This window comes from Terrapene carolina, unplaced genomic scaffold, assembly GCF_002925995.2.
Source record: "Terrapene carolina triunguis isolate 2854851 unplaced genomic scaffold, T_m_triunguis-2.0 Scaffold97, whole genome shotgun sequence".
Taxonomy (NCBI): domain Eukaryota; kingdom Metazoa; phylum Chordata; order Testudines; family Emydidae; genus Terrapene; species Terrapene triunguis.
In genome coordinates, this window is record NW_020664448.1 from 11,169,295 (window position 1) to 11,182,878 (window position 13,584).

Here is a 13,584-nt window from a genome sequence, read left to right on the forward strand (position 1 = left end):
CCCCCCCCCCCCGCACCCCAACCCGGAGCTCCCTCCCGCACCCTGAACTCCTCATTTTGGCCCCACCCCAGAGCCTGCACCCCCAGCTGGAGCCCTCGCCCCCTCCTGCATCCCAACCCCCAATTTCATGAGCATTCATGGCCCACCATACAATTTCCATACCCAGATGTGACCCTCAGGCCAAAAAGTTTGCCCACCCCTGAGTCAGAACCGTCTTTATTAAACTGAGTAAGTAAAATTTGTACATAGGGAGAAATCCTGTTCCCATTGAAGGCAGTAGCAAACTCCCATTGAGGTCAGTGGGGTCAGAATTTCACCCATACAATTCATACTTATACCTTACGGTCTGGTCCCACAGCCGTTAGTGTGAGTACCTGCCCATCCTGCCTTTACTTTGAACTGACCAGCTGACTCCTGCAAGATAAGTTAAGGCCTATAAGTATCATTTATAATAACATCCTTTATTAAGCAATAATATCACAACTGTACACTAACAACAGCCGTGAACACCGCAGCCTCGCTATTGTAAGGTGCGCTTTAGACCATAACTGCAGAATTCAGCGTGCTGCAGTAGGGGTGTGAAATTCCGAGAGTGGGTTAGTTAGAGGGAGTCAGCCGGTTTCCCATCTATTTTCTTCATCTGATTAAGATCGTAAATGTCTCAGGGAAGGATCCCTGCCTTTCTCCATGGCAGCCAAAGCCCTGCGTCTTCACATGTGGCAGTGACAAGCTCAGTATTGACGCCACCATGGATGGGGTGGGCGGCACCTCCCGCGCAGAGGACCGAGGGCTTTGGGATCCAGTTGTCAAGCAGCGAACCAAGCGCCGGAAAATCACCCGAAGCAGATTAGGCAGTGGCCGTTCCCCGGGGCTGGAAAGGAGCTGCCCCGAGGATTTTGGGAGGGGGGGGGCAGAGGATCTTCGCCCCAGAAATGCCCGCTTGGGAGGGGGGAGCGCACCTTGCATCTTTGCAATTCTCCCCACGCCGCGGGTGCAGGGAGGCGGAGAGGCGGCCGCTGGCTCCTCTTTGTGCAGCGAGTGCGCACAGAAGGGGGGGTGGGGTGTGTGTGCCGGGAGTGGGGGTGCTGCGCGGGGGGAGGGGCAGTGGATCTGCAGCACCAGGCCAGCCTCCGGCGAGCTCCAGCAATCCGGAGTGCGGGTGGGTTGGGTCACACGGCGCCTGCGCTGCTGAGGCGCCGGTTGCTGTTTGCAGGAAAGTTTTGGTAGCAGCAGCAGGAGCCGGAGGGCTCTAAGGTGACACCTGCAAGGAGGACTTAGCTGCCTCTTCCAGTCCCCCCCTCGCGGAAGCTTTCTAGCCAATGCAGCAGAGTTGTGCATTGGGGATCGCGAGGGAAATGCAACTGGAAACCCCGAAGTGGGTGTAGGACCCTGAGCATTTCACTGAGGGGGTGATAGGAGGAGGCAGGTCTGAGTCAGCGAGAGGTTCCATCAGAAGGCAGCGGAGCAGCCTGGAGTTATGGGACCAGACCCTTCACCTGCCTGATCTTGCTCAGAAGGGCACGTAGCTGTAAACCTGACTGAGCCTTGCATGTGAGGAGGTGGTAAGTACGTAAAGCGATCCTGGACATTAAGGTTTTGGAAAGGAGTGCAAGTGTAAACCGACCTGGCTGGCATATGCTCTGCACAAAGCTAGAAGGGGACAGTTCCTTCTGGGGCGGGGGGTGCTGACTTTTTTTAAGGGGGAGTCGTTGGGTCTATAACTTTTGCAAGCGATAAACAATCTGCTACCAAAAAAAAAAAAAAAAAAAAAAAATTCTTTAAAAAAATAAATAAACAAAGAAAAAAAAAAAACGAGGGTGGACAAAGGGTATTGGATGAGGATAACCAAGTTGCCTAGATAAGATGTGTTAAAACTATTACTAACTATCTCTTTACTCGGTTAAAATAGTTTTTGTGCTGAGAAAGGTACACCTACAAAATCTCACCGAGATCTAATCATCAGACATAGTTGATAGGGACAAAATAGAAGAGTAATTTCAGGCTAGAAGATGCGGAATCCAAAGTCAATATCACATTTCCTAATTGAGAAATAGTCTTGGGACCTTTAGACTGGTGCAGTTTATTTATGAAATCATTGGCACTAGTTATCAGAAAGAAACTAGCCAGTACATTAAATAGAATCCAGGGAATTATTTCATGACAGCTGTCTTTCTTCCACTGATTTTGCCTGCCCTCAGTTTTGTTCACACATTTTTTAGGAAGCATAAGGCAATTTCTTTGGGTGGAAATTAATGTTTAACTCTTATCTACATGAATGTGAACACACCTTGGCCAACCTCCCTCCCCCCAAAAATATATCTAGCAAACAAAAAGTAGAATAATGTTTCTTCATGGATTCTGATTGTGAACTGAAATCACCTAACTCCTGAAACTACAGTATCAGCATTTGTTGGATGCAAACACTTCTTTTTCAAGCTATAATCATTCATCATTAGTTGTTAATTTTTAAAGAGAAGAAAAAACATGCCTAGTAGAAGTGACATTGTGCAAATTACATCATTTCGAAATACAAACAGGGACTGGCAGAGCATCTTATGAGAAAATAGCTGATAAAAAATCATGTTTGCTTTATTTCACACTGGGTGACACCCAGGAGACATTCACGCTAGCCAGCAGCTGGAGCAAGTTCTCCTAGGTAAGGAGTTGCGGTGCTGAGCTCTGCACTGAATGGCTGCAGGTCTATTGATAATCCATTTTTGTTAAAGAAAGATATTAAATTACCTGTATTTTAGGCTATTGCTACAACTGGGGACGTTCAGTCTTGTTCTGAGGGTGGGTGATAGCTTGAGTGGAGATCTGCTTTGTAATGTCCCATAGGGCAGTGGCTCTCAACCTTTCCAGCTTACTGTACCCCTTGCAGGAGTCTGATTTGTCTTGCGCACCCCCAAATTTCACCTCACTTTAAAACTATTTGCTTACAAAATCAGACATAAAAATACAAAAGTGTCACAGCACACTACTACTGAAAAATTGCTTCCTTTCTTATTTTTACCATATAATTATAAAATAAATCAACTGGAATATAAATAATGTACTCTCATTTCACTGTATAGTATATAGAGCAGTATAAACAAGCCATTGTATGAACTTTTATTTTGTACTGATGTGACTAGTACTTTTTATGTAGCCTGTTGTAAAACTAAGCAAATATCTTAGATGAGCCGATGCACCCCCTGGAATACCTCTGTGTACCCCAGGGGTACGTATACCCCTGGTTGAGAACCACTGTCATAGGGAACAGTGTTTTGGCAACTGCAATAATGCCTGTCACACTACATTACAGTGTGTATCGCTCAGGTTGGTTGATATCAGTGACCATGTGTATCATCACTTGCAATTTGCTAGTTTAGAGAATGGTCCATAATCTGTGATCCTGTGTAATGAAAACCAAAACTATTTTTTAGCAAGGGGAAAAAATGGATGGGGGTGGGTGAGTGGGGAGGCAGACAGAAAAATCTTCTAAAGAAATTGAACTAATTGGTAAAAATATAAATATGGTTCTATTTCTTTTTTTGTGTCACTCTAGTACATGTGCCAAAATGCCCACTGTGCCTACTGTATATGTTGGCAGATATCTCTGGCTTGCTAGTATCGAAATCTGTTTCAGGTTTTCCAGCAATTCTCTTCTTATAATCTTCAAACTAGTGGAGAAGGGACGGAGTGAGTGAAACTTTACTCAGCCACTGGCCTCACTGTTCAGTGTCACTGACAGACTAATGTATATGTGTTATGTTTTAATTGCACTGGGGGCTTTGGTAGCTCTTAAACTGGTGCTCGGTTAGTTCTGTGTTTTAACAAGTTTCATGACTAAGAAACGCAGCTGAGGTATTTTGGCACAGTGGTAACAGTAATTTGGTTCATTTCTGTCATTTGGATTGAGGTAGGTTTTGACTGGGTTTTTTGTCACAGCCCTATGGAAAAACTTTCTTCATTTCAAAATGTAATGGAGACTAGTCTGGTCATAGGATTTCACACTGTACGTTCCAGGATTTATTTTCATTTTACAGTCTATTACGAGTACCACCTCTGAATGCGGAACTCTTCCAAAAATGTACTTGCTTATTAGAAGATGATTCATGTATACTCCAAACAAGGCAGTTCTCTTTCCCCAGCATTTTCTTAAGGCATGCCTGTCTATTGCAGACAGGAAAATGTGTCTGCAAGTGTCCTAGTAGCATGGGGAGCCCCAGAGTAGCAGTCAGTGTTTCCATTCCCAAAGCAATTGTAATGCCATTATCACACTTGATCATGTACAAAACACTTTCTGAAGGTTCCTATCCTGCATAGCAGAGCAATATTTTGTATTGAGTAAAAGAGTATGCAGCATTTCTGACATAATTCACTAAAGTGTTATTGTAGCCATGTTGGTCCCAGGGTATGAGAGAGACAACGGTAGGTGTGGTAATGTCTTTTATTGGACACTCTGGTTACCTTCTCCAGACCTGAGGAAGAGCTTGAAAGCTTGTCCCTTCCACCAACAGAAGTTGGTCCAGTAAAAGATATTACATCAGCTGCATTGTCTCTCTCAGAATTCAATAAAAACAGAACAATAGTTTCTACAGTATAAACAGTTGTACGTTACAGAACAGTATTCTCACCAATGAACTAAAAATATGTTACAATAACCAGTCAAAACGTGTTTCATTTCTTTTCCATTTTATCTTGTTTTCTGACATCTTTGAGCAAGACTTGCAAAATAATCATTATTTGAATTTAGTTCAAGGGTAATATGGCAAAGAAATGTCCTGCCTACTATTTATTTTCTTTAAAACTAGAAATGAAGGGGTAAATACTAGGCTCCCTTGGAATAAATTTGGCATGGTGCCTAATTTTGGTTTCAGAATTAGGGAACATCCACTAGCTTTAAAAAATAGACTCCTGTTTCCCTCAGACAACTTTTAAAGATGATTCCCCCACATGGAAAGAAATGACATGCAGTGGTTTGCATCCCATGATAAATTGTACAAAATTTGTTCTACTTACTGTACATCAGAATAGGCTTGTTTAGATATATATCTACCTGAATTTCTTAGGTTTTAACAGTGAAACAATAGTAATTTATTCTCTGGATACATTACACAGATTGAAACAAATGTCCCACTCTGTAATCAGTTTTGGCTACTAATCTGACACAGAAGCTTTTGATTTTTTTTCTCTAGTGCCTTATTTATGTTTTGATAAGAACCGAGATAACAGAATAGTAGCTGATGAAACGGCCTTTACATCCAATAAACTCACAATGGGATCAGGCAGCACTAAAGACAGGGAAAAGTTACAGGAAGCTTTACATAAATGCATTAATTGCTGTAAAGCCCGCTTTAAAAAAGTTCATAGTAGGCCCAGATGTGATTCATTCTTTTCAAACGTGTTTTCTGGGCACATGTACAGTTCCAACACACTCATCTTCTTATTCTCCTCATTGGAAGGCTACCCTCTGCTGGCTGAAACTACATTTACACAGAGAAGGGGAAACGTGCAGCTTTGGACAAATGATGGTCTACAGCAGTGGTTTTCAACCTGTGGTCCGCAGACCCCAGGGTTCCACAGACTCTGTCTAAGATTTCCAAAGGGTTCCGTAACTCCATTTGAAAATTTTTAAAGGTCTGCAAATGAAAAAAGGTTGAAAACCACTGGTTTACAGCATGAAACAGTTTCATTCCCCCCCTTCTGCCCACTCCTAAATAAACCAGCTAAGGGTGAGTGGCAATTGTGTCCCCAGGAATGGCTTTATGTGACAAATTAATTAAAAAGGAATCCGATGTGTATGTGTGAAACTTCATATGTCTTAAGGGGAGATCTTTATGTTGCTCTAGAACTCTGGGAAAGACAGAGGACCAAAAAGAAGCATGTTAGTGTGCAGTTCCAGTAATGGGATACATTACTTTGTGCACTACCTAGCCAGAATGACATGTATACTAAGTTCCTAATGGTTCCCATATATGGTCCTCCCTATCACAAATAAGGTTAGCTCTCAGCTGACTAATGCAAGAACATATGGTCTACAGAGCTGGAATGGTAAGATTTGTTTTTGTTAGTTTATTATTCTGTACTTTTCCTCTCACTATTTATACAACCAATGCTCACTATGCCATCTTTCTGCCAATTTGCGGCTGCCTAATTCATTAGATTTAGCAAGACCCCGCCGGTTTCCAATATTAATCCAACACTTTGCTGTCTAAATCGTGTATGTGTGTAAGTTCAGGATGCAAGGAAGGAAAGGGAGCATGAGAAGTTAACATTTCTAGCTGAATAAATGAGCAGCCATTTCCCAGTCTTATGAGGTCTCTGATTTTGTGATTATTATTGATATTCAAGGCTGGCTAAGATTTTCCAGATGTTCCAGAAGTGACTAATGATGGTGGGTGCCTAACATCACGCAGCCTTCAGAGGGTGGGGGCTCAACACTTTCTGAAAATCAGGCACCTTTAAGGTGTCTATTGTTTGGCATTCAAAAATCAAAGCACCCAAAATCACTAGTTATTTCTGAAAATCGTATAACCACTTCTGGGGCTAGGAACTGGGGCATTATGCTCAGCCCCCATTCACCAAGTCTATAATCTACACATCTTATCTGCTTTTTAGTGGTGTGACAGAAATCTAATTTGCTGTGAAACGCAGCTTATGTCCTGAATGTAAGAAGGCCATGCTAGGTCAGACCAATGGTCAGTCTAGCCCAGTATCCTGTCTTCTGACAGTGGCCAGTGCCGGATACTTCAGGGGGAATGAACAGAACAGGCGAATTATTAAGTGGTCCATTCCCTGTTGTCCAATCCCAGCTTCTGCCACTCAGAGGTTTAGTTGTGTCCCTGACCATTTTGCCTAATAGCCATTGATGGACCTATCCTCAATGAACTTATCTAATTCTTTTTTGAACACAGTTATACTTTTGGCTTTCACAACGTCCTCTGGAAATGAATCCCACAGGTTTACTGTGCGTTGTGTGAAGAAGTACGTCATTATTTTTGTTTTAAACTTGCTGCCTCTTAGTTTCATTGGGTGGCCCCTGGTTCTTGTGTTATGTGAAGGGGTAAATAACACTTCCCTATTCACTTTTTCCACACCATTCATGATTTTATAGACCTCAATCATATCCCCTCTGAGTTGTCACTTTTCTAAACTGAACAGTCCCAGTCTTTTTAATCTCTCCTCATATGGAAGTTGTTCCATCCCCCTAATCATTTTTGTTGTCCTTTTCTCAACCTTTTACAATTCTAATATATATATATATATATATATACTTGAGATGGGGCAACCAGAACTGTACACAGTTTTCAAGGTGTGGGCATACCATGGATTCATATAGTGGCATTATGATATTTACTGTCTTATTATCTGTCCCTGGCCTAATGGCTCCTAACTTTCTGTTAGCTTTTTTGACTGCCATTGCACATTGAGCAAATGTTTTTGAAGATCTATCCACAATGACTCCTAGAGCTCTTTCTTGAGTGGTAACAGCTAATTTAGACTCTGTCATTTTGTAATATAGTTGGGATTTTATGTTTTCCAATGGGCATTACTTTGCACTTACCAACATTGAATTTCATCTGCCATTTTATTGCCTAGTCACACAGTTTATTGAGGTCCTTTTGTAACTCTTCACACTCAGCTTTGGATGTAACTGTCTTGAGTAATTTTGTATTGTCTGCAAACTTTGCCACCTCTCTGTTTACCCCCTTTTCCAGATCATTTATGAATATGTTGAACAGCACTGGTCCCCGTACAGATCTTTGGGGGAACCCGTTATTTACCTCTCTCCGTTGTGAAAACTGACCATTTATTCTTACTCTTTGTTTCTATCTTTTAACCAGTTACTGATCCATGAGAGGACCTTCCCTCTTATCCCATGACTTCTTACTTTGCTGAAGAGCCTTTGGTGAGGGATTTTCTGAAAGTCCAAGTGCATAATATCAACTGGATCACCCTTATCCACATGCTTGTTGACCCCTTCAAAGAATTCTAATAGATTGATGAGGCATGATTTCCCTTTACAAAAGCCATATTGACTCTTCCCTAATATATCATGTTCATTCTGAAAGATGAGCTTTGCGTACCTTTGTCTTAGTATCGATTACTACAAATGATGCTGACTGTAAAATTATCCAGAAGTAATATTTGAATAGACACCTTTGTCCTCTGCCAGCCCATGGTTCCCGAAGGGCTCCCCAGCACAGCTTAGAAACAGAGAACTGTTTTGTAAAGAGTTGGGGAGACTTATTTTCTTTTTAGTTCTTAGACACCTTCTGCAACTGTTTGTTGTAGTTTATTCACTTGAGGCATTTCAGGAATGATCATGCAGCCATTATCAGTGTAACCAGCAGGGTTTCAATAGACATAAGCTCAACATAATTGTGATGTTTTGTTTGTATAATCCTTGTTCAGGAGAAGTTCTGCCTGCCTTCTCCCACCGAGCACTATGGCACCTGCAGCGATTCAGCTGTATGGCTAATTTTCAAATCAACTTCAGTTACACATTTTCTTTGTTCTCTGCTGCTTGAGACACTCTGCCTGTGGTTCATAAACAACGTACAGTCCCTCTGCGCTGTGAGAGGGTTGGTTTGCATTTCTAATTCATTTGATTGACTGTGGAATAAGTCAATATGTTAGCTGAAAGTTCCTTCAGTACCTATAATCTTTTCTTCATTAGCTACCCTCACATAATAGCCAGATCTTCCCCATGCAAGCCTAAGGGGTAAAGTCTATTAAATAGACTAGAAACCCTCCTCTGTCTTAAACTGCAGGGGAAGCAAGCCTCTAATATACCAATGCTACAGAAACATGCCACCCATGTATTTACTTCATCCACTTGATTAATTGTTAACCAAGATTATAAGCCCCTTGGAGTCCTCTATTTACTGCTTGTTTGTACAGTGCCTGGCACTGTGGGATCCTGAGCTCAGTGAGGGCCTCTAGGGGTTACTGTAATGTACATAATGGATTAAAAGTCAATTCATTGTAGCCTCTGAATGCAGGTATATGCTAATAGCCTGGCATTTTTTTCTGCTCCCCTAAAGATGCTGAGTATCTGCAGTTCCCACTGATGGTCAATGGGAGATGCTGGTGCTCAGCACCTCTGGAGAACCAGGAGGCCACCTATTTACAACTGTGTAGCCAAATTTAGATTTAGTTTCCTAATCTTGGCACCCACATTTGAAAGTGTCAGCCTGAGGGGTTTGTTACCATGTATACATTAACCTAGCAGACAGCCTAATACCCAGTAAAAGAGGAATTTGAAACAATTGGGACCATTAAAATTCCTGGTTGGGAGCAGGAAACTCTTCTTAGGGGGCTTATGAAGTGGAGTCTGCAGGCTGGGTGATCTAGGCTGCCTGACATAAAATTGTGCTATACCTACAATGCTACCAGTTTGCTAAGAACAGAAAAACAATCAGTTGATATCTCAGGGCTGGCAGTAGGCCACATAAATAATCCCAAGGTCAAGTACAAGGTTTAAATGAGCTATGATGTATTATACAGAACTTTTCCTTCCCACAGTTACAAATCGCCTGATCCTGTGCACTGACTTCAATAGGGTCAGGATTTAGCCTTGAGTAGGGATAAAATTTCAGAACAATGCCAGGCATTTTGTTTGGCTAGCAAACTATTGCTTTGCAATGGTGAATGAATCTTTGCTTTAATAACCAGAGGATTCTTTTCTTTCCCCAGATTGGTGTTCAGTATGGCAGGTGTGCCAACTTTGATCCTCTTTCTGTGCACTGTTAAGGATGTTCTACCCTCCAATTCCCGCTGGAAACCAACCTGGCCATCTTACAAAGTTCCAGTAATCCTGCCACAATCTACCCTTAATCTAGACAAACCACAGTTTGATGCAGAAACCAAACTGGAGGTGGTATCCTCTTGCGGCCTAGAGTGCCACAAGCGTTCCCCGCTGCCGACGTATGAAGAAGTGAAGGACTACCTGTCCTATGAGACCTTGTATGCCAATGGTAGTCTTGTTGAAACTGAAGTAGGCATTTACATTATCAACCATGGCGGTGATGGGTCACAAAGCAGATCTCGAACAAAGAGGCAGATCTATGGCTACGACAGCAGGTTTAGCATTTTTGGCAAGGACTTCTTGTTGAATTACCCTTTCTCCACTTCGGTGAAGTTGTCCACAGGTTGCACGGGGACGCTGGTGGCAGAAAAGCACGTCCTTACCGCAGCTCACTGCATCCACGATGGCAAAAGTTACGTCAAAGGAGCCCAGAAACTGAGGGTGGGCTTCCTGAAGCCTAAAGTGAAACATGGTAACAAAGGGGCTAATATCACGAGCTCAACAATGCCTGCAAAAATGAAATTCCAGTGGATCCGAGTGAAACGGACACACGTCCCTAAAGGATGGATCAAAGGAAATGCCAACGATATCGGCATGGATTATGACTATGCCCTGTTGGAGCTCAAGAAGCCACACAAAAGAAAATTTATGAAGATAGGTGTGAGCCCACCAGCTAGACAGTTGCCTGGAGGGAGGATTCACTTCTCTGGTTATGACAATGATCGCCCGGGAAATCTGGTTTACCGTTTCTGTGATGTCAAAGACGAAACATTTGACCTCTTGTATCAGCAGTGCGATGCCCAGCCAGGGGCGAGCGGGTCTGGGGTGTATGTGAGGATGTGGAAGAGACAGCATCAGAAATGGGAGCGTAAAATTATTGGAATATTTTCAGGGCATCAGTGGGTGGACATGAATGGCGCCCCACAGGATTTCAATGTGGCTGTTCGCATCACACCCCTTAAATATGCACAGATCTGTTACTGGATCAAAGGCAACTATCTTGACTGTAGGGATGGATAAAGACAATGAACCTTCCAGAAAGCACTTAATAGCCTTAATTACTTATCCAAGAAAAAGCCAAACTTCTATTGTTACGAATATGTGTGATTCTACTTTGAAACACCTGGACATAATTTATAAAATTACAAGCAGGCCACCTTGTTCTTTGGAAGGTGATTGTGTGACATAATTGCAGTTAGAAAATGTTAATTTGAGGAGGTAGAAAAACTGTTGGGAGGGGAGAGCTCAGGTGGAATTGCTGACTTTGCAGTTCTAGCAATTTAAGATTAACTTGGAGGTTGGTAAACAATGCAAAATCTGAAGGGTCTCCAAAGAGTTGTATGAAAGGAATGCTGTTGGGTAACTTACACCTGCTTTGTTTGTACCCCAAACACAGGATTAATAGAAATGTTTTAATCTGAAATTTTAAACGAAAATATTTCTATTATATCGGAGGTAAAAAAGGGTGTTTAACAACAAACCCCCACCTGCAGTGTTTGCCACCCAAACGTTGCCGTATTGTGCTAGTGCATGAGAACCAGAGTGCAAGAGAGACTAGGCTTACATTGTTGAAGATGAATGTCATGCAAATAACATATAGGGTAAATAAATAGATGTGATTTTTTCCAATTTTAACGTTTGAGTGATTTGAGGCTTTATGAGTAACATAGGTAAGAAAATACTTTTTAAACATCTAGGCCATAATCATGCAAAGCCAGGCATGCATGGAATTTGAGTCACGCAAGCGGTGCCATTGAATTCTGCTCATTTAAATAGAGTTATACATGGGATTAAATTTTTAGCATCTGGGCCACAATTGTTAACATGACAGTGTCCCTATACATATATTGTGTAGAAGGTGTATAGGGGGAAGAGAGTTGTTTCCTTTTATGACTTATCTAGATTTTTAATCATGGAAAATGTCTAGCTGTCAGCGTCCCCTCCAGCAATGCAAGCCCTTTGGGAGGGGAGAAGAACCATCCTTAGTCTTCTTGGCTTCCTAAGTTGTAAGGCCTTAAAGTAAATAGAAGGAGAGAGGATGATGTAGTTGTTACTGCATTTTTCCTTCCATCCCTTGGAAATCAGTGCCCTTCTTCCCACAGATGGATGAGAAAGAAAGAAAAGATTTGTTAACTAGATTTTTATGTGTATCTCTCCCACCCCACTTCGACAGTGTACCTTAACCCAGATCTTGACTTCTTATTTTACAGCATTTGGGGCAGTTTTCTTTAAACATTGCAAGTTATGAGCAGTTCTTGACACACACAGCTCACCAGTTCTGCAGCTGTCATAGAGCTAATTGAAAGAGCCAAATTGTAGGACGTAATCCGAAATATGGATAAAATGATGCACTGGTGTCTCTTGTAGACCTTGATGCCTGTAATTTTACTGTAGCAAAATTATCATTCCAGCAAGAACTACCTTGTTATGGGTTGAAAAAACCCAGCCAAATACTGTTGTGCAGCAAACAATGTCAGTAAAACAAAGAACTTTCTACACATTATATTTCTCACCACTGTATTTCAGTAACATTGCTAGGCTGGTGTCATGGCAGCCTGTCACCACTCATTAAATAGGAAGGTGGACACTGGTTCAAACTCCAGTCTCCATTCCATCCATGCATCTCCCGCTAACTTCTGAAGCTCGTTGAATTATGCACAGATGTTACCGGGGCAAAGAGCAGCACTGTCCAGGAAAATGGCTGAGTTGAGCAAGATTGAGTCTAGGTAGGCTTGTTCCTGAGCTTTATACGAAAATTGTAATTCAGTTAAGTCTTATTTTTCTTTCACTTTACTAATTTTCGTGGTGTGGGGAAACACACTCCTGATGGTGCTTTGTCTTTCTAGAGGCTTTGGCTCTAGTTCTGAAAGCCATTTTTGCTAGAGCAGCCTAAAGATGTTTTTGATAGCAGGTGCAGTGTTCAAAACTGTGGTACCCTTCCTTGCTGGGTGTTTGCACTCAGATACATACAGTTACTAATGCTTTAAAAATATGAGTAATCACCATATGTATTTGACAGACTTCTTCTGCCTTTTTTATTCTAGATTTACTTTATTTTGTGGCTGTTAGCCGGAGCACTTCTGTTTGAATGTATCACAGTGAATAAAGAAAAGTATTGGAATTTCAATGCAGACACTCTTGTACTTGTACCATACCTGGGTTTGTAACTTCAGTCTCTTTTAGCTGTTACTTATTTGTAAAGACATTCAAATACAAGCACAGTTGTATCCACATCCTCGATGCTGTTTCTTCATTTATTTCCTTTCAGCTTTCTTTCCTCCACAGTCATTGCAGATAATCAAATGTATTTCAGTAGAGAGGATTTTTTAACCCTACTGAAAGGCCTCTGGAAATCCTCACCTGCATGGGATCATTGCATTTCCAAAACAAGAGTCATAGGATCATCTTCGAGATGAAAATGACCTATTACAACACATAGTCAAACTCATTCTTAGTGTAACTCCATTGAAGTAAAGGGAGGAATTTGGCCCAATGATTCCGTCTCCTGCAAGTACAGGGTATAGTCCCATGACAAAGAATATAATGGACCTGATTTTCCTCCTCTCACATTGGTGTAAGTTGGAAATAACCCCTTGGACAACAATAGTTACAGTGAGAGGAGAACGGGTCATTGAGTGACAATATGTTGCATGCACTGAATTTTGGTTTTAGATGTACAAGATGGTGTGTGCAATTTTGAGAATTTAGTCCCTGATTCATTGAAACACATAAGCACATGCTTACTTCCCATTAAAGCACGTTCTTAATTGCTTTGCTGGACTGAGGCC

The 13,584-nt window shown here is 41.9% G+C and overlaps 1 protein-coding gene across 1 annotated transcript; it reads left to right on the forward strand.

Moving 5' to 3' along the window:
• The first annotated feature begins 1,167 nt into the window (after nucleotides 1–1,167).
• PRSS23 (serine protease 23) lies at nucleotides 1,168–13,029 on the forward strand. The gene is made up of 2 exons (XM_024216250.3): nucleotides 1,168–1,562; nucleotides 9,685–13,029. The coding sequence occupies exon 2, from the start codon at nucleotides 9,698–9,700 to the stop codon at nucleotides 10,814–10,816; it is 1,119 nt and encodes a 372-aa protein (XP_024072018.1). The 5' UTR covers nucleotides 1,168–1,562; nucleotides 9,685–9,697; the 3' UTR covers nucleotides 10,817–13,029.
• Nucleotides 13,030–13,584: the final 555 nt, after the last annotated feature.

What these genes read in the sequence shown, in the direction of transcription:
- PRSS23 (XM_024216250.3), top strand. Translation starts at nt 9,698, where the DNA reads ATGGCAGGTGTGCCAACTTTGATCCTCTTTCTGTGCACTGTTAAGGAT.